We start from the raw sequence: 22,117 nt of genomic DNA on the forward strand, positions 1-22,117 counted from the left end.
ACAGGGAGAACATGCAAACTCCACACAGAAAGGCCCTTTTGCCAACCCCACCTAGGGTATGGGCACTGATTACGCGGAGGAGAGAACATGCCCACATCGTCCCCAGCGGGAATTGAACCCAGGACTTTCTAGTTGTGAGGCACTACCGACTGCGCCACCATGCCCCCAGCTTCCTCGCATTTTGTTGGCTGCACCAAGATCCTTTCCTCGAATCTTTTGGTGGCTGCAATCCATGACTTACACAGCCCTGTCTGACAACCCAGCTGGCAGAGATAAGCTCTCTAAGGAGCGCCCTTTTCTAGTTTATTTAGTGTATTTCAAAATAGGAGTTACAAGTTGCTGTACAATGAACAAAAACATAGCATAAATAAAACTAGACTGCACTCTGTCGTGGTGCCAACTTCCGTCTTGTGCACTCGTGGCCATGTATGGCCTACTTGTGAGCCAGCAGAGCGCGCCTTGTTATTTATCACCAGGAATGCTGGTCCCTGATTGGCTATGGGCGTAAACACGGACAGAAACACCGAACGCAGTACGGCGCACTCTGCTGGCACAAGTAAAGAATAAAATTGTGAAAACAAAACTAGAATAAAAAATCACACCCTGTGTGAAGTGAGTGGTGCACAAACAGACACCAGTCAACCAATGACAGTCTGGACAGACACGGGACAAACAGACAAAGCCAGATGTAGGAGCCGTTGGCACCGCTCAAAAACTAAGAAGAATAAAAACTTGTACATAAGGCAAAACAAACATCAAACTACAAAGGTGTGCTCAGTGAAGTGCGAGGGGAAACAGGATGGCTGTGAGGGTGCTCTATGGATTCTATAAGGTTCAGTTACATTCATGATTTACATGTAAAAAAAATGAACATTAATTTATGCAATGGGCTATGAGACAGTGAATGTAATGAAATTTCTTAGGAGAGTCAGAGTGACGACTACTGCAAAACAACATCATTCATGAAAAGTACAGTTCCATCAACGCACAAAGAACCAGATGAGAAATGTATACATACTATTTGGGGAGAATAGGACCGAAAATATAACGTTGTTGGAAAGTGCTAAACCAGAGACTCAGCTATGCACAGTCTTTAGCTGTGAGAAAGGAAAGGAAAGGAAAGGAAAGGAAAGGAAAGGAAAGGAACGGAAAGGAACGGAAAAAAGAAGAAGGTATGATGAATAATCTTCCTCCAGTAGTCATCAAGGGAGAATGGCCTATGCTGGATGGTTTGTACTGGCTTGGTTGGCGTCCATCTGATCATCGGCTATTCCGAGGGCTCTTCCTAGGGGTTGAAGGCTGGGGGCTCCTAGAGGTGGAGGGCTGGGGGCTCTTAGGGGTGGAGGGCTGGGGGCTCTTAGGGGTGCAGGGCTGGGGGCTCTTAGGGGTGGAGGGCTGAGGCTTGGGGGTTGGGATGTCTCTGCGCTGGTAAAACAGTACGTAGGCTGCTTTAGTAACCGGATCATCCTCTGAGGCAGACTTAACAGAACTATCGTCAAAGTAATGCCATTTTCCATCCAATTTATTCTTCCCATAAGCTGTGTAATGGCCTCCTCCCATTCCGCCGTAGTGGTTGGAGACTGCAATGAGGTCATAAACATAAGGGACAGCCTTGGCATCACACACAAACTCAGACACATTCAGATCCCTGACAGGAAAGTCCACCAATGTGTCCAACTTGTCTCTCCAGTATCGGTTGTAGGAGAAACGTTTTAGGTGAACAACCAGAATGCGAGGCAGTGCCCAAAGGTCAAACTTTTTTGTGGCCTGCTGATGTTTCTTACATGTGGGACAATACCATGGATCGTGTTCTCCAAGTGTCTCCCTGGTTGTGAAGAGCTCAATGCATTCCTTCAGGGCCACTGTGGATTTATTCTTCGTTCGGACCATGCTGGCATGCTTCTCATAGGCCTTTGCTTCCTGGTCGTCGTAATACAGTTTCTTGGTGTCAGGGTCCCAGTCGATCGCCAATGTGGAATTTGGATTCAGTTTAAGGACACTTCCATCATCTGGCAGTTGACTGGAGCTGGCTGCTCCATAGGAGTGAGGAGAGTTGACCATGGAGAATGTGAAGAGCTTGGGCTTAGGTCCATTTTCCAAGTCAGACATCTCCTCTTCTTCTTCTGACTCGTCGTCGTCGTTGTGGTCCATGGACCCCTCACTGTCATATAGGACATTAGGGCTGTTGCAGGTCGCTGAGTGGTCACCACCGTTGGTGGAGCAGGCACTGCATGAGCCGCCATCTGATAAGGGGCTGCTAGACCCACTCAGGTTAGTGTTGTGACCAGATGACGTTGAGGCTGAGGCCCTGGTTTCACTGCAGGGGCTTCGGGAGTTCTTCTTTACATAGCGTCTGATCCTTTCCAGGACCTTGTTATACAGAACGTCTGTTATGAGATTCTGCCTGGGCACAGTGATGATTAGAGGCTGGCCGAAATAACTTCTGTAGCTGTATCTCGACCGCTCCCTGAAGTACACCGTAAGGTTCATCTTCTCACTGTCCTCCTCCTGCACCTCATACACAATGATGTCATCCTTCTCCTTGATTTGGTTGAGGCTGTCATCCCGTCTGTAGACTTTATGGAAACTGTGTTGGAAAACGTCGGCCACAACCATGTTCTCTGGAGGGAATTTACAAATTTGAGACAAGGCATTGCACAGATCCTTCACTTTACCCATCTTGGGGACCACCACTCGGTACTGTGTAGGTCTGGACTGAGGGTCTGATCGGACCACAGATACCTTCATAGTGCAGTCTTTCTCAATGGGAAGAGGCAGTGAGAGGTAGCAGAATGGGTCAAATGTGACAGAGACGTGGGAGCACTGTGGGCACACCAAAGTAGACTTGAAGAGGCCATGGAAAATGTCAACTATAATCGAGTCATTTCTTAAGCGATGATTAGTCCAGGCTTCTTTAGCTACAATCTCATCTGAACGTCCCTCGGCATCTCGCGGGGCCAAGTAAGGTTTCTTTTTGACACGGTTCAGATCTTCATGCAGGCCGTCCAACAGAAAGGCCAACAGCTCCTGGGAGTCCTGCTGCTGGTAGCCAGAGAACTGTGGAGCAAAGCGGCCAACCTGTGTTTTGAAGCTGCTCGGGACCACATAATTGGAGCGGTTTTGCCACATCTGCTTGACCAGGTCGGCAAAGGCCTCTGCAATCTTCCCCCTCATCCCCAGTGGGTTCTCACGGTTAAGCTCTGCCTCATACTGGTTGTCCAGGAAGTAGTCTGTGAGTGGGGGTGTATTGCTCAGGCACTGGAGGGCAGAGTTCATGAAGCATGTATTGCCCAGATTAGTGAGACCACACAGGCCAGCCTGAGATTGTGACTCTCGATAGTTGTAGTTGTAGCACCCTCTGCTTGAGGATTTAGGGGATGCTTGTCTGGGCCAAGTGCCATCTTTGTTCTTGTGTTCAATCACAAGCAGCTGTCCCTGTACCAGATTAGCATCTTGCACAGTGTTGTCTGGTTTGTTTAGCTGCTCGTACTTGTTCCACAGCCGAGTCTCCTTCTCAGGTGGAATTTCAAAAATGGACCTCATCGCCTTCTCTATGGTATCTATAGTGTCAGCCATACTAAAAGAACGCGTTACCACGTTGTTCATGTTGTCATTATCACACAACTTCAGTTCCAACAAATAGACCTCCACATTACAGAGCTTGGAATACATTCCAAGTTCAATCACCTTCCTGACAATTGGTTTCTGTCTCTCGTGACAACCATACCAGCTGACCAGTTTGTTCCATGCTTCAGTGGGAACAAGGACATAGTCACGCTCATCTACAAGATGCTCTTTTAGGACCTGGGTCTCATGGTCTGAGAACAGTCCACCGTTATCAATAGGTCCTGGATAGGGGTTATGCTCTCCGACATCTCCAAATCCCACATATTTCTTCCACTGTCGCAACCACTGACTATCTATCAGGTACCATTCGTCACCTTTTCGCAGAGTTGTTTTAAGAAGTGATCCAATGATCTGTTTCTGATTTTCAGTTGAACATGTCAGTATTTGAGTTGCTACTGGCTCCGAATGGGAGTCTGCCATGCAACCCGATTTGAGTGTAGCTACCTCTGCAATCGTGCAGTGACTGGACCGGTATCCCATTAACTAAAATTGACATTAAGCACAAACAAACAATCTGCTACAAATGTAAATGCACTAATATCGGTGCAGCACTGACACCTTTAGTTATATACCTCCAAACTTTCCTCATCAATCATGGTTGCTATAGTAGCAGGAATCAAACACATTTTTTTCTTCCTGAATTTCATCACAAAACCACTGTTCTTTACAAAACTATACTGCTACCGTCTTTACAATACTGGACTGGTACTGTTCTTTACAAAACTGGACTGGTACTGTTCCTTATGGAACTGGACTTCATACCAAGCAAGCATAGAAGTTCAAAGATGAGGTCTAATAACAGCGTGGCTCCTGTGTGAGCGAGTTGAATACAATGGACCACAATGGAAACAAGCCCCATGGCTTTTTATGTTATGCTTTTAGGCATAGTTATTGTGGGCTCGCCTGGAAGGCGAGCACACGTATGTTATCTTCATTATTTATCTATCAGTCAGTCAGTATCCTCAAAACTTTGGCGCGATTCATCTCTTAAACGCTTACACCTTTCAACACCATTCAAATTTTTATGTGTTCAGCTTACTGAGGACACGTGTGCTTGTACTTTTGGTTTTGAAATGTTTTGTAGTATAAATATAAAAAAATAAAAATGTTTAACTTTAAGCACCCAATGCATTTCCAATGGGTTTAGTGAGTGGAGAGAAGGATAATAGACCCATGTTTATGTTAAGGCGCTGTGGCTGCAGTGTTCACACTTCAGATATGCTATCTATATCATTGCGTTCACACAGGTCTGCTCTCTGATTTGATCCAAATATCTAAGCTGTGTGATGTATAAAACTATAGTTATAGTTAAAACTATAAATAAATGTCCCTCTCCACTCTACTGATTACACAGCTGTGATCAAGAATCAAGTCCGGGCGATGGGATGTAAATCCCATAGCCATATATCCTAGAGCCCGCAGGGACAGTCAGCCATATTAGTGGTTGTTGTTGGTTGTCAGGGAGATATCAAAACCAATGCATTTCCAAGTCAGATCCACAAACACAATAAAAGCCATGCTCCACTCCTCAGTCTGGAGTGGCCACATAGAAGAACGCCTTGGTTAAAGACATAGTGGAGGACAGATGTGATCTGGGATTGTTAGCCTACAGTATATGCACTCAATATACTCCACTACAGTTGGAGTCCATTTGACAGTTGCTGGTTCCCAAACACAGAATCAAAAATGTAGATCTAGAACACATAGAATATGTACAGTACAGTAAGGTTCAGTAGAGTACAGTAAAAGTACAGTAAGGTTCAGTAGAGTACAGTAAAGTACAGTAAGGTACAGAAAGGTACAGTACAGAAAGGTACAGTAGAGTACAGTACAGTAAGGTACAGTAAAGTACAATACAGTACAGTAAGGTACAGTAGAGTACAGTAAAGTACAGTAGAGTACAGTAAGGTACAGTAGAGTACAGTAAAGTACAGTATAGTAAGGTACAGTAGAGTACAGTACAGTAAGGTACAGTACGGCACAGTAGAGTACAGTACAGTATAGTACAGTAAGGTACAGTAGAGTACAGTAAAGTACAGTACAGTAAGGTACAGTACAGTAAGGTACAGTAGAGTACAGTAAAGTACAGTAAGGTACAGTACAGTAGAGTAGAGTAAAGTACAGTACAGTAAGGTACAGTAAGTTACAGTAGAGTACAGTAAAGTACAGTAAGGTACAGCAGAGTACAGTAAAGTACAGTACTGTAAGGTACAGTACAGTACAGTAGTGTACAGTAAAGTACAGTAACGTACAGCACAGTAAGGTACAGCAAGATACAGTAGTGTACAGTAAAGTACAGTACAGTAAAGTACAATACAGTACAGTAAGGTACAGTAGAGTACAGTAAAGTACAGTAGAGTACAGTAAGGTACAGTAGAGTACAGTAAAGTACAGTATAGTAAGGTACAGTAGAGTACAGTACAGTAAGTTACAGTACGGCATAGTAGAGTACAGTACAGTATAGTACAGTAAGGTACAGTAGAGTACAGTTAAGTACAGTACAGTAAGGTACAGTACAGTAAGGTACAGTACAGTACAGTAAGGTACAGTAGAGTACAGTAAAGTACAGTACAGTAAGGTACAGTAGAGTACAGTAAAGTACAGTAAGTTACAGTAGAGTACAGTAAAGTACAGTAAGGTAGAGTACAGTAAAGTACAGTACAGTACAGTACAGTACAGTACAGTAAGGTGCAGTACAGTATAGTAAGGTACAGTACAATACTGTAGGGTACTGTACCTTACAGTACCTTAAAGTATCCTATTTGTTGGGTTGGAATCGAGCCCACACTGTTTCGAAGGAACAGTATTTCTAGTTCTAATTTACTGTCGCACTGTTTTCAAACTGCTAATAAATTATTCAATCAAAACCATTCAATATACAGGTAGGCTATACGTAAATCCATGACCATATTTTGACATGTTTCAGCCTGATCCAAGCCCCCTCGACCTCCGTTATAAAATGTAAGCGAAATATTTCTAAAAGGATGTAGTCGTAGCAACAAAAAGTGTGTTTTTCCTTAGATACTGATCTAAGGATTCCATTGACATTGTGACATGCGTCGTCGTCATGACATTAGGGCTGTCACGATTGACATTTTGTCACACAAATAATTGTGATTAACGATTTAATTGTGTTTTTGTTGCTGAACACTTGAGCATATGAATAGAAACTACAATGGCTTTGAAGTTGCACAGGGCAGATATGACAAATAACCTAAATATACAAAGTAACGACTGTCATATTTAATAAGTAGTTATTCTTTATACATTTATAGTGGAAATAGACGATCTACAAGCTCACAGCGCATCGATCTGCTATTTCCACAACTTTTTGAAAGTGTTTGAAACTATATGAACATTTCTCAACATGGAAATGATTATGACGATTATGCAAAATAATTTGCGATTAAACAATTATGTAATAATTGTGACAGGCCTACATGACATCAAGCGTATGTATTGTAGGCCTGAGGATGTGAAATGACGCATTTGATGTCATCGTTTCACAACATTTCAGAGATAAATACACAGAAGACAATGGGCTTTTGTTGCTGCATTATAGCAACTCAAGAAAACAATAAATGGTTCTAGCTATAGCCTATCTTAAAGTAGGGTTATCTTTGAGAAGGCTATGGATTTTGAGTTAAATGGATATTACAAATTGACATACAGTACTACACATTAGGATGGTTAAAGAATTAGGGGTGTTGCTCGTATGTGGATAAAAGCTTCTGTTAATTGAATGGTGTGCTCAGTAGAGCAGTGTTTCTCAACCACTGTGCCTGGGGACCTTTGGTGTGCCCCTGAGAAGGCTCAAATGTGCCCCTTGAAACTGCTCGAAAGCCAGTATTGTATTTATCATTTTAAAATGATCTAAACTAGTGAAAACAACCGATCTACAAGCACTGTTGCTGTTTTCACTACTGTTGTATGACGAAGCAGGGCTTTACTTTGCGAAGAAACGTACAAATTTGAAACTTGGAGATACAAGGTTTCTTCCCGACAGTGACGATATTTACACCCCCGTATTATGTTGGCGTGCCCATGGATTCTTGGGACATGAAAAGTGTGCCCATGCAGAAAAAAGGTTGAGAAACACTGGATTAGAGGACAAATCTACGCCAGGAGGCATGGCCTGCATACCTCCATCTTTCTACCTGTCTGATGGTCTGATCGATGCATGTGCTGCAGTGCTGGCAGTGTTTTAGGGGGTTTATGCATGTATAAAAAGGTACAGACTGAGGAAGACCAAGACGGTCGAAACATTTATTCACGGTGCTTTGTTGTCACAAATAAATATTGGAGCTACTAAAAGTGAGTTGCGACTTGCGAGCCACCTTTTTGGTTCTCAAAAAGGTACAGGGCAATGAAATAATGGGCTAGGAAGGATGCCAATTGTTAGATTAATGGGAATTTAAATGACAGCAGTTTCCAAATCTGTCCAAATTGACATAACATAAAACATAACAGAGTAGTATGGAGCATGCATCCAAAGCGGAACAAACAGATAATCAGTCAGTGTCATCATCAGAGTGTTGCATTCTATGACAAGAAACTAAGGGCAAAAAGATGACAAAGCATAATCATTTCGTCATCGAGATTTGTCTGATCCGGTGCCCGTAAAATAAAAAACAGCCCGTCTGTTCACCCACAATACAAAAAATGGTATCAATGGGATTTCATGCAGCCTCAGCTGCATTCTTCATGGAATCGCTAAATATGGACCAGCTGCAGTCTGCAGTTACAGACTTCGGTAGGTCACCAAGTCTGGTGTGAGTAGCAGCTAACCATAAATTGGACAAATTACATTTCTGTTTAATTATACTCAGGGGTGCACTGGGTACAATGGGAACGCATTATTACTTTGTGCTTTAACTATTGAAATTGAAATTGAAATCACAGATCTACAAGCTTGCAGCGCGGCACTGTGTGCCGCGCTGCAAGCTTGTAGATCTGCTATTTTTGAAAAATCTTGAAGATTTTTGCAAGTCTTATGAATATTTCAAATCCTTCCAAGGTTTTTTTTTGAAAAACCTGTGTTTCTATGTCAGTGGTGCTCAAACCTTTTCATGTGAAGGACCCTCAGGCCCCCCAGAAGCAAATATTTGAGTTACAAATGTTTGCTTTTAAAAATATATATTACAACAACAAAAAAATAGCAGATCTACAAGCTCGCAGCACGGCACTCAGTGCTGCGCTATCTATGAGCTTGTATATCTGCTATTTTTCAATAGCTAAAGTATAAAATAATTAAGGCCCCTCCACCTTGGGCCCTGGTAACTCAGTCCCTTTCCCCCCCCTTGTGACGCCCCTGATTATACTGTAGGTTACTCATAGGTATAGTGATTTGTAACTGAAATGCAATGTGTCAGGTATTTGCTGGTCTACACTTGCTCTGTGAGTCCTTTGCAAAAGGAAGACTAGTCTCTAATGGCTTTATGCACACATCTTTTGTCAAGCTCTTGACATTGTTCTCTCTGACTTTATTTTCTCTATTTTTGACTATTGACTCTATTTTTGTCCATGCCTTACCCATGCTGCACGTGCACAGACTCTGTGCATGTGCAGCCTTCAGGGACCCCAGGAAGCTTTGGTGGAAATAGCATTTCTATGATGTACAGTGCCTCTTTATAATGTTGTGAGCATGTAAGAAATACATTTTAAAGTTGTACTACATGTTACCGCCAGGGGTCACTGTGGATCAGTTTAGCTACTGTGCATTAAAGGAGTAGTTTACCCCCAAAATACTTTTTTCTATTGATTACTCAAGCCATGGACGCTTGAGTTCAATGCATTTGGGTCCCCATCCGGAATCAATGGGGGTGAATTTATTGTAATCAAATTATTGTCTTAGGGACTCTTTTTTTTTGTTCTCTCATTTTTCTTTTCTTTACATATCTACTGCATAGTACTGTCATTCAATGTTATATGAGATATTTAAATGGTTTCCTGTGGAAATAAGCTTAGTCTTTTCATGGATCTCATTTTAGTAGACCTTGTACCAGTAATCAATAGAAAAGAAGTCACTTTGGGGGTGAACTACTCCTTTAACATGGAGTCAGATGCTCCAGGGCATGTAATAGTAAAGTATTAGTATGGGTAATAGTGTGGATGGTTTTAGTGGAGAAATGTGCATAGAAAAGTATATAAAAGTAGTCCAAATTCCTAATCGAAAAAGTATTAATCTTAGTTCATTAATTTTATCTAAAAAGTACATTCCATGACAGCCTGTATGGTGTAGTTAAAGTACAGAGCCTATACGTCTATAGGTAATGGGAGAGGTGGGTACACTCTAACCTGTCTTGCATAGCCAGACCATCCATCACAGCTCTCCTCCTACATCGTCTGGCTACGCAAGACTGACCATACACTGTTGTCCCTACAATATCCATTTCTCATCCTCAAAGCTGAATGACCTCAACGTGTCACTTGCATAACACACCATAGGAAAAGCACGCTACAGGTGGCCTTGCACAGAAATGGATCCATGTTTTGATTGTAAAAGGCTTGACATTTTTTAAATACTGCATATCTCATGATTTGTGTGTGTGTGCGCGCGCGTGCTTACGCATGCGTGCATTTTCATTTCATTACATTGCAGCCCCAAGTGCCATACATGCATGCCTAAATCCTGGCATGTTGCAACATGCCTTTGAAATCCATCCATCAATCTCTCCACTGTCTTTAGATAGGGAAGCCATTGCAAGCAGGATGTCCCATGTGGTCCATTCCACTGGAATATCAACATGCTGACCTTGTTATGAACACCACACTAACATTTGCTCATTATAGCTTTAAGTACAACTCTATTAGGACAACTAATGCTGGAGAGCATATTGTTGAGGATCATGAATCATTATTTGTAATTGTTCCTCAAGGGAAACTGGCAGTTTAATGGAAGTCATATGTCGTAATAATTGACACTTGTTGGCAATACCAAGAAAGCAACAGCTGAAGCTGCTGATATAATTTATGTGCTGATATAATTTATTTTATTTTAATTGCTCAAAGTGAAATTCATATTCCGGAGAGCTTGACCACGTTTGCGTAATACTAATAAAATACTTGAATCTTCTTGAGACATTGCCAAGGGGCACAAAGGGGTCTTTGGAGTTTTTCCAGAATAGAGGTTAAATAGCATGGCTTGTAGAGATACAGTATACTTACTGTATGTCACCATAGCCTACTGGCTATATTGTGTCATCATAACCTACTGGCTATATTATGTCATCATAGCCTACTGGCTATTAAATATGTGCCATATCAAGTTACTAGATTCCATTCCCTAAACCTGAATGTAGGCCTACTTATTTGCATTTTGCATCTGAATCCTTCAACCTTTATTATAAATCAAATTCATCTTAATTTTCAACCCGGTTTCATTTTTGAATTTTTGAAAATCCTCTATGAAAATAGATCTACAAAGCCCACAGCGTGTCGCATCTGCTATTTGTCGCTTATGCGCCACAGTGCGACTTTTTGTTTGTTCGTTTTAAGGGAAAATAGGCAAGTCTATGTGTATACAAACACACTCCCCCTCCCCTCTCTGACAGGCATCAAACAGGTTAGGCTAGCTGTCTTCGATGTTTTAATTGATTAGAGAGAACACTAACGACTACGAGAGTTTGACACCTTTATAGCCCAATCAATCAACTCAGTGCACAACTCCTTTGAAGTTCAGAGGGAGCGATTAAGAGCTCTGGCCGAGTTCCCCCCCTCCCCACACAGACAAAGAAGTCCCTGCATGGGATGAATGTCAACATAAACAGTGGAATGTTCAGAATGTCAACATAAACAGTGGAACAAAACCAAAATACAGCCAGGGGAATGTGTCTTTCTGCAAGTAAACGCCCAGCACAATAATATAGCGGCTGATAAAGGGTTCAAATATTGCTAAAATATTCATAATACATTTATATTAAAATAGGCTTAAAGTTACCTATAGTTTCCCTTTAATGCCAAGGGCCAGGGGTTGCAGCGGGCGAGGAACGCCCCAAACAGGTCACTATTGGACAACGAAGAAGGCAAATCCCCAATATGAGCCAATTAAAAATGCACATGGGCGGACAGTCGTTTGTCATTGGTTCGTATCAGGGCTGGTGGGCGGGGCGGGGAGGGGCGTGCGGAAAAAAGAAACCGTTGTTGTCTCTCTGTCTGGCAGCCACTGGGGGACTGAGCAGGGCTGGTCAGAAAAGTAACGCTCTAGTCCAGAGTTCTCATTTTCCTTTCCTCCGTCCGTCCCCAAAACAAAAGTACAGTTCTTCCAGGAGAATTTTACAGGTGAGTGGAAGCGTTTTCGTCAACCTCGAGAGGTTTTTGTAGTGCAGTAGGTTGATTTAAGCTGGCTGGAGTTGGGCTACTTGGCGCTGCGGGGCTGAGAAATCAGTGACTGTCAAACGAGTTCACATGGTGGGAGAGAGAGAGAGACACAGAGAGAGATGCCGGAGGAATTGCTAACTTGCTAGTTAGCATTTAGCCGCGCGCTCTCTCTCTGTGTGTGTGTGTGTGTGTGTGTGTGTGTGTGTGTGTGTGTGTGTGTGTGTGTGTGTGTGTGTGTGTGTGTGTGTGTGTGTGTGTGTGTGTGTGTGTGTGTGTGTGTGTGTGTGTGTGTGTGTGTGTGTGTGTGTGTGTGTGTGTGTGTGTGTGTGTGTGTGTGTGTGAGAGAGAGAGAGAGAGAGAGAGAGAGAGAGAGTGTGTGTGAGAGAGAGAGAGTCTCCTGGGGGTTCATTACAATTCTGTAAAATATCATGCATTATTGGAAAGCCTGCAGTGCAATCTGACTGCATTTGGAATCTTTTGGCAACACATGGCTGGCTGTATTGGTTTATATTAGGTTTATTTGCTCTCAGTTTTGCCGCAACACTAGTCAGCATAACTTGTGCAGAAAAGCACCAATATTCAATCACCACCTCAGGCTAAAATTCTAACGACCATTGTGAACGCTTGGAATGGAATTGCAGTTCACTTCATTGTAGAATAATTGTCTTCACGACTTGTCAGACCGGTAGAGGATTCCTTCCTTGCACCCTGGGCTGCTCTGCTAATGTTTTTGGTCTCAGGTTGCTGTCACAAATGTCAGACCCCGGCAGCTGTTTGGACGTCTTGCCTTGACATGTGCTGCTAATGTATATGACTCCATATACTCTCTCCCATGGGGTATGCTATTGAATGACTTTAGATCTTTAGTTCACTTCTCACCAGGTCCTTTATGTGGTCTGTATGTATGTATTTATTTTCTTACCAGGGACAGTTATGCACATGTCCTGTTTCCATGCCGATGTAGCCTAAATGTGCAAGAGTTTGCTAAAATGAGCTCATTTTCATCTGTAGTCCTTCCTTGGGCTGTCACCTTACCTGTTATCACTTTGTGCCTTGTGGCACATAAGGCCTTCACATGCAGAGCACTTCACTTCTCACGGTCAGCTCACTTCAGACCATGATGACCAAACCAGTCCTTGGGCAGGTTATTGGTGACATATCAAATCAGTACAGTGTACAAGTACTAACTACACGATACATCACAGTACATAAACAACAGTTTACATGTAAAGGCAGTGTCAGAGATGAGGTGGTATGATTAGCCTACTCAAATGACTGCAAGTTTGGTTTGCTTTGCGTTTAGGGCACTCCCTCCAAGTATTTATTGGTGTGGGGGTGTTCAGGTACCGTAGGCCCTACTGGTGATTCTCGTCAAGATCAGTGATGTTGTGTTGGGACCCAAAATTGGCCAGGGGATTATTTCTTGCATGTACCCACTTGAAGACAAGTGAATTATTCATATGTTTTTGGTAGACTGGGTCCCACGGTGAAGCTGGGTTCCTCAGATTTGTGTTCAAGAGTGAGAGATTGAAATTTCTCAAAGTTGTCTCAGGGCTGGAGGGGTTTTGAAGAACACGCAGAGTCTAGAGGAATCTGATATATCGTCATCGAAGCTCATGATCCATTAAAATGCTGCCTGCTGCTGTTGTGCAGGACATACAGTGACAGCTGCAGTTTTCAGCAACACTGTGTGTGTGTGTGTCTGTGTGTGTGTGTGTGTGTGCGTGTGCGCGCGCGTGTGTGAGAGGGAGAGAATGTAAGGATCTTGTAGCAGCATTTCTGGCATGCTGGATGAATTTCACGAATCTGAAGACGAGACAATGGCTGTTGTGCTTGATCTGATTATCTCAGTCGGAAGATGCTTTGCATGTGGTGTGCATAGGCTAGCTATAGAACATGCTTAAATAGTCAAGTGTGCGCAGTGTTTATGTGAATAGTTTACTCTAAATTGTATTGTGTTGTTAAAAATACAGACTCCTGGGAACACTCAGCAGCAACATTCCATAGGCCATATCTGGGACCTGGACCGTGGTTTGAGGAACACTGTTATCTTGTGCCATCTACAAGTTTGCTGACCTTATCGCCACCATTGTTAGCTCTGGCCAGAGGTAGTGCTTGATGAAGCTGTTCTGATAACGGCTTACCTGACAAGACAACATAATCAGCCGTAGTAGAAGCTGACTAATAACGATGTCCTTCACAGAGCCTTTGTTCAGGTCGTGCTGCCGGCAGCACTAATCGGTTTTACAGTGACTAATCAATCCGTGTTGTGTTTTGTGTGGGCTTTTGTTGAACATTTAAAAGGCTGCAAGATGCCATGCTGATGTGATGTGGCGAAACCAATGGGGAAACCATTGAAGAGAGCAAAGACATGTACACGTTTACAAATGTCTCTTGAAAGGGCCTGGAGAGTGTGTGTGTGTGTGTGTGTGTGTGTGTGTGTGTGTGTGTGTGTGTGTGTGTGTGTGTGTGTGTGTGTGTGTGTGTGTGTGTGTGTGTGTGTGTGTGTGTGTGTGTGTGTGTGTGTGTGTGTGTGTGTGTGTGTGTGTGTGTGTGTGTGTGTGTGTGTGTGTGTGTGTTAGAGCCCGACCAATGCCAGCTTTTTAGGTCAGACCACTTAAGCTCTGTTCAAAATTCCTTTGTGAAATGTTTGAAAATCTTCGCCTATGATGACATGCCCAAAATAGGAACGGCAGGTGAAGTGATAGTGGTTAATAATCGGGATTCAATCAGTGCACATCAGCTCTGCTGTTTAATTGCGGATACTGATGTAGTTAGAAAAGTCAAACAGGAGATTTGTTACCTGCCAGACTGACATATCGGTGAGCCTCCAACACATAGTTGACGCACACGCAGTCGCAGATCATTCATACCCTGCCAAGAGACAGTCGGGCTATAGTGTGTTTCTGTGTGTGTCATCCCTGGAAGTCTGCTCATCGCTCTATCACAATTTAAAGCATCATGGCTTCAGGGTGACCATAGCTGAGTGGTTAGGGAGCCTGCCTGGGGAACCAGTTCCCCTGGTTGTCCCTGGTTCGATTCCCGGTCAGGCAGCAATGTGTCAATGTGTCCCTGAGCAAGACCTTAACCCAAAATTGCTCCCCGAGCGCCGAATATGGCTGCTCACTGCTCCTAGTTGTTATAGGATGGGTAAAATGCAGAGATAAATCTCACGTATGTGCAAATGTACGCGACAAAAAACGTCCCGAAGGCGCGGGACCATATTCTTCTTCTTCTTCTTCACTCTCAGCTCAGTTTTCAGTTGCCCACGGCTGGCAAACAGGATATGCTAGCTTGCGTTCTTCTAAGAACAGTAGTTAGTTTTGTGTGTGTGTGTGTGTGTGTACAGTATGTTTGAGTGCATGGCGGCATGCTGCTGTTGTGCAGCTTGGCGTGGGCAGGAGGGTGAGAGAGCTAAACATATTTACCAGTGCCAGCCAGGCCAGCCCGCTGCTTCTAAAGCAAATATGATATTACAAAAAATGCTTCAAATTTGACTTCCTGAGCCGAGTGTTGTTATAGGATCAAATTAGATAACTTCAGCTGTTCATGTGCAACCTGCACGCTAAACAAAAGTTGGAAGAAAACAGATTTATGCGAAATGAAAATAAACATTGACACATACAGTGATACTGAAGAATTGCCACTGAATTGTTAAAAACATTAAAAAAAAAACATTAAAACTGCCTAGAATTATAAACAGCTTTTGGACTGTTTGGTGGAATGTATGTTGTTGGACTATTTATACTTAGTTGTGCATCGTGCAGCACACTGCTACAGTATTTTGGGTGCACGACACCATAGGGGTGGGCGATATGGCGATAATTATCGTCTCGACGATACAGCTTTGCCACGATATGCCATTTCAGAGTATCGTTTCTCTCGTGATACAAACAGTCATACAGAAAATCATCTCTCTCTCTCTCTCTCTCTCCCTCCACAAACACACACACTGAACGAACAAGCAGCTAGTAAGCTCAGTCGAAAACACAAACTCACATTATGCTACAGCATGGCCAGATTAATCTACACGCTTTACGTGCAGAAGCACAGGGCAAAAGTGACAAATCTATAGCAGAGGCTGCTGCGCTAAAACAGTGAAACATGTTCGCGAAGCGTCTATTTTTTCCCCCTTGCGAAGCGTCTTTTTTTTCTCATTTTTTTTTTTGCAAAGCGTCTATTTCCCATGTTATCAACAGAGCTTTCCCGATCTTTCACTCCCTGTATTGCTCTACATAATGCATTTAATCATGAGCAGTATGCAGTCTGCTGGGCAGCCTGCTTGTTAGCATTGTGCTAACTAAGATAAACACATCTCCGACTCAGATCGTCTGCTGTGGTGTCCAGCGTTGCCAGGTGTTGTTTGTGAGAGAGAAACAAGCAACCAAGTCTAGTAAAACTAAAAGTATCAATAGGTTACTGTGATATAGAAATACTGTGTTACAAGTAAAAGTACGGAATTCAAGATTTACTTGAGTAAAAGTATAAAGTCATCAATAAGTTATCAATAAAGTTCTTAAAGTACCAAAAGTAAACATACAAAATGTTTGAAAATAGCAGATCTACATGCTAGCTTGCAGATCATCTATTTTCAGTGGTTTCTGTATGTTTTATAATATAATTTATATCTGCAAAGTAATTAGTAACTAAAGTTTTCAAATAATTGTAGAAGAGTAAAAGTACAATATTGGGATCCGAGATGTAGTGGAGTAGAAGTAAACATATTTGAAATACACAAGTAAAGTACAAATGCCTCCAAATTGTACTCAAGTACAGTGTTTAAGTAAATGTACTTAGTTACTTTTCACCGCTGCGGGGGGGCAAGTGGTAAGGCATTGGTTGTTGTCAACCTGTGGGTTGAGACCCCCAGAGAGGTCCCGAAATGATTTAGCCAATTTGTTTTGAAAATAGCCGATCTACAAGCTCACAACACTCAAAAACATTTTGAGGGAACCCATAAAACATTTCTGGGACCCATATGAATGATCTGAACCATCACACCAACTAGTAAATATTTTGAGGTAAAAAATGTTAATTGTCTAATCAAAAATCAAAATATGTTTTCATTAAAAAAATCATAGATTAGGCAATCTATCTTTCTATCTGCAGCATAAAAATGAATGGATTATCAATAGAATATCTGTGTGGGTCTAATAAGCATAATAAACCTAAAAACTCGCATAAAACAGTATCGTGATAATATCGTGTATCGTGATACAGCATGAAGAGTATCGTGATAATGTTTTTTTCCAGTATCGCCCACCCCTACGACACCAGCACGCAACTACTGTGGCACGGTCACCAGAGGTGACCGTGCCTTCGCTGTGGCCGGTCCCAAACTTTGGAATTCTCTACCCTTTCATATTCGCTCTGCACAGTCCCTGGGTGTTTTTAAATCCTTACTGAAAACCCATTTATTTTCCTTGGCTTTTAATACTGTTTAAACATGTATGCCATGTACATTTTGTTTTCCATTTCACCTTGATATGTTGCTTTGTTTTCTTTTGCCTTGTTTTTTTTTTTTTTTTTTTAAATCTGTTGATTTTTATCTTTGTTCTTGTTCAGCACTTTGGTTTCAATTTTGGTCGTTTTAAAATGTGCTATATAAATAAAGCTTGATTTGATTTGATTTGATTTGATACTGTACATGTAAGTATGAATAAGGCTTTTACACACGTCCACCTCGTGGTACATGAAAAAGCGTTATTACAGTGCTATTACAATTAAGCATCCGGTAACAGGGCAAGGGTGAAATGATAGGGTATTTCCAGGTGTCCTGGGCTTACTGGGGTCCTCAGTGTGGTATCTTTCACAGAAGACAGATTTCCATGGCATCTTCTAGTGTCCATCAAACAAAAAAGTGATGATTCAAGACTTAACCACCAGGCTAGGTGGGGTAATGTGATATTCAGTTTATGTTGCAGAACTCATTATCTATTTGCAACAGTGACTTTCATTTGGTAGCCAGAGAGCACAGCAATGTGTTGCAAGCTGCTTTGTGACACAAAATGAGAAATCCCACAGGATTTCCTTCCTGCACTGCAGGCTGTACTGTACAGACGCCTAGCCCAAATATCTGACTGGGGTATTTAGCTGAACATGCAGTTAAATGGACAACACTCTTTCGCTGCATTCACTTACGGCTCCTGGTGTTTGATGGTCATTCAGCTCAGCTGTATGCTGTGAGTCACAAGACAACTTTGCACATTCTTAATAAATTACTGGACTGTAGTAATTCCTTTCACAAGCTGATGTTCCTTTCCCCATGCATCCTTCAGTTTAGCTGAGCCAGGGCTATCACAGATCAACGTGCTGCTACGTCACCCTCGTAGAATATTAAATGTTTAGGTTGTGGCAGCTACACAATAAATTGTGCACATCACATCACAGCTCAGCTCATGTACTGTATTGATCCTGAGGAGGAGGACATGACTTAACCAAGTCACTATACAGTATTAATGCCATCCAATTAGCGGTTTCCCAGTGACTAAATATAGTAGCATGTTGGCATACTGTATGGTGCATTTACAGTTATTTAATTATACCGCTCGCACATCCCTATTAAGAATATCCCAGCTCCATCGTTAAATCATCCAGCCAGCATTGCTAAAGTATTAAGAAGGTTAGCTCCTCAGCTCAGCCTCTATCTCATCCTCCTCTTATCTCCTGCCACTAATCATCCAGTTAACAGTGGTCCATCGTACACAGCTGACTCAGTCAATACCACCATCTGGGCTTGAACACAATATGCAAGGTGTTAGGTTTAGACTGAGTCCATGAACAGACGTTGTGTGTGGGGGTGTGTTGTAACAGAACAGACCTTCATATCAAATCATACATGCATTATTTAGACACTATAGAATAGGAAGCCACAGGAGATGAGACAAGATCAGATTTGAATCCACAATGTTGAGCTTACAAATACAAACAATGTTTAATATGTGACATAATAATATGCCACAGGCCCAAGGCATAGCATTGTTTTGACTAGCATGATGCTAGTTCCTTCACTTGCCTGGACATTGTTTTGACTAGCATGGTGCTAGTTCCTTCACTTGCCTGGACACTTGGCTCATTGGTTGGTGGTAATAAATATTTGTCCACTTTACTGTAATTAGTAATACAGCTTAATCCATAACAGCTTATTATATATTTCTTTCCTCGCCATAAAAGCCGCTGGTGTCCACTAGTGCACACCAGGCTTCATGTTCCATAATAACTTTTCACATATTTGTTTGTGTTAACAGCTGACCTTCCAGGACCCCCAATAAAAAAAGAAAAATCCCATGAGGAAATGTGTTATTTGTATATGGCCAGCCACTATTGAGCCACAGTGAAACTCACATGCAAATCACACTGGCTGCTTTAACTTCCTGTTTCAAACCCCTGTCTGTCTGTCTGTCTGTCTGTCTTTCACTCTGTTTGTCTTTCTGCTTGTGAGAATGAGTGTGTGTTGCTCGCACCGTGCTGCTTTATGGCCCATGATACACTTCCTGCTCGCGTTTCACTTTTATACTCGCATCCTGTCAGCGAAGACAACAGCTCTCTGAGTGTTTGTGCGCTGCGGAGATTTCAGCGTGCACCACTGCACTGCCGCCGACTGCATGAGGAAATGGGTCTTCGACTTGAACTTGATGTTTTTCAAGTCGACAGCATCCCCGCCTGTTCTTTCACAGCCAGAGTAGTTGTCACGCTGCAATGTCAGAACTGAACAGGGTTTTCTCAGGCATGTTGCCATGAGTTTTGTGTCATTTCGTCGTTGTCGGGTGGAAACCTTGTATGTCCAAAACTGATAGTTTTGTATTTATCATTTGAAAAATGTACTAAACTAGTGAAAACAGCCAATCTACAAGCACACAACGCCTCGCACCGCGAGGCGTTGTGTGCTTGTAGATCTGCTGTTTTCACTACTTTTGTGAGACTGCCTTGTATGATGAAGCAGGGCTCTACTTTGCGAAAAAAAAAAGAAACTTGGAGATACAAGGTTTCTGCCCGACAGTGACGATTTGATAGTTACTTTGCAGAGTTCATGTTGGGCAACATACAATAACTGCATTTTTAACTCAACTTACAGTAATTCAAGGTGTTTCTAACTTAATAGTGCACAAGCACTTGAAGAGCTTGCTAAGTGGTTGTATTGAAACCTGAGTTTGGTGCATGACAGCTTGCGTTCCTGAAAAACATGTGCACCATATGTCCTTATCGATTCGTTCTTCTGATGGCCATGCAGACTTCTCTGAAAAACAGATCTCTCTTGGTCTCGGTCTATTTCTGTACAATTGCCTGAAGCGGAGTTCTTTTGTAGGCCACAGGAAAGCCTTGGAAAGTGGGCCACACTACACAAATGCAACGATACCGTTTCGTTTTTTTTTTTTTTTTCTCCTTTTCTTTTGGGATCCTTGCCCGACATTCTTTCCTCGTCACCTGCCAGACTGCTGAGTTGCCAAGGTCATGATGCAGTAGCGAAAGGTTCTGAAGGAGGAAGTTTGGATCAGTTAGGAATCAACTTTTCATGGCCGATATTGATATATTGGTGATCAAAGAGGCCAATATCCGATTTATAAGAGCTGTAAAAAAAGATTTACAGTAACGCAAAACAAACAGTAACGCAAAACAAAGCATTCTTTAAATGCATTGCATTTAAGAATATTTATCAACTGGAGAGGTTAGCTTTTTCAGACTATCTGGCAAAGTGAACCTGTCCGCCGTCCTTTGGTGTCTTTTGGTGTCCCTGTGGTCACTGGTCGAGCAGGCTTGTCCCCTAGTTCCCCCACTTGTGGATATGAGCCAATTAGCTGCTCTGTGCTACTGCTCTGCCTGTTGCACTACATTTCACAGCTGGTAGAGTCATCTCAGAGCCAACCTGTCCTTGAGCCACTGGCTGAGTGCTTGGCTTGACTGATTGTTTATCACTCGGCAGAAAACCCATTGATTTTAGCAGGTGCAGGATTTATGGGCGTTGTCTTTCTTTTGGGCCCGTGACAAGCTGACGGTCTGTGAAGTGGAGAATATCCGAGTGATTTAAAAGAGAGATCCGTCACGCTCGGAGGAAGAGTGTGTAACAATCCAGGAACCAGTGAAGGACCCATAACATCAACAGCTATTTCAAAGCTGGGCAGTAACAATGTTGATATTGATTTACAGTTGGTCTGTGTATGTGTATATGTATGACTGTAACAGATTGTGGTCTAGAGTTCCTGAAACCAACCCGCCCTATCTTTTTTAGAAGAAATATATGACTTTTGAGAACAAAGCGCTTTCATTACTGGCTGTATGTCATTGGCCTCACTCAGTTCCTTGTTTTCCTTCTGCCTGTGTTTTGCTTTTTGGGGTGAGTCTGTCAGCAAAGTGACCAAGTAATGAACTTACAGACTCTTAAATAATAACAAAATGTGACCTGGTTCATTCTCCAGAACGTGTCCAGAGTGCCCTACATGTTAAACTTGGCACAATTGACCAGTGTGATCTGTAGGCCCCATCCCTTTTTCCCTTATTTTGCCGAAAGTTGCCGAAAATAGCTGATCCATAAGCTCAGGACGCATCACATTGTGATGCATTGGGAGCTTGTAGATCTGCTATTTTTGCCTAATGTTAACCCCTGCACAAAATAAGGACACTAGGGTTCATGTGGGTTAGAGAGCATCGGCACAGTTGCTAGCTACTATGTTTCAGGTAAATAGTAAGAGGTTATAGAATAGGCTGAGGACTAAAGGGAACACACTGGTATTGACATGCGTGAAGTGCCGCGCGTAAACACCAACTGGATGCTGTGCGCTGCCGTGCGGACGGTGCGGTGCATCCATTTCTCCGGTGGGGAAGAACATTTTCGCCTAGAAATAGAACAGTGGTGTATCGGAGAGGCGGCTCGCCTGCGCACGTCTTGACGCCGCCGGTGTGGGTTAGTTCATTGAAAATAATAAGGGAGGCTGTTTTGACGAACACGTTCCACGTCCGGTGTGTGTTCCCCTTAGGGAGGAAACAAAAATAGCCTCCAAGCATTGAAGCACGTGTTCATGTGGAGCTAGGTCATGCTACTAGGCATACTGGTTTAATAGCAGGTTCAACAACTGTCCTCAGCTGGCCTGCAAAGCAAAGGTCAGGTATTCAATTGTCTGCACTGATTGATGATGGACAGGAAAACATACTACACCTACCTATTAGCATAATGGTA

At 42.6% G+C, this 22,117-nt stretch overlaps 2 protein-coding genes across 2 annotated transcripts in view; one reads left to right on the plus strand and one right to left on the minus strand.

The window, feature by feature from the left end:
• Positions 1-1,260: 1,260 nt before the first annotated feature.
• On the minus strand, positions 1,261-4,038 carry LOC308301143 (ubiquitin carboxyl-terminal hydrolase 4-like; the record flags this gene model as incomplete). Its single annotated transcript, XM_080745037.1, has 1 exon — positions 1,261-4,038. Exon 1 carries the CDS (start codon positions 3,670-3,672, stop codon positions 1,261-1,263), a length of 2,412 nt encoding a protein of 803 aa, XP_080601163.1. The 5' UTR covers positions 3,673-4,038.
• A 7,754-nt stretch (positions 4,039-11,792) lies between these two features.
• fam49a (family with sequence similarity 49 member A) overlaps positions 11,793-22,117 on the plus strand; it is a 55,108-nt gene continuing 44,783 nt past the window's right edge. The window contains exon 1 of the mRNA XM_080744169.1: positions 11,793-11,907. The gene's annotated coding sequence lies outside the window, so the exon portion shown is untranslated. The remainder of the gene's footprint in view (positions 11,908-22,117) is intronic.

This window comes from Nannobrachium achirus (genome assembly GCF_963921795.1).
Source record: "Nannobrachium achirus genome assembly, chromosome: 16".
NCBI lineage: Eukaryota > Metazoa > Chordata > Actinopteri > Myctophiformes > Myctophidae > Nannobrachium > Nannobrachium achirus.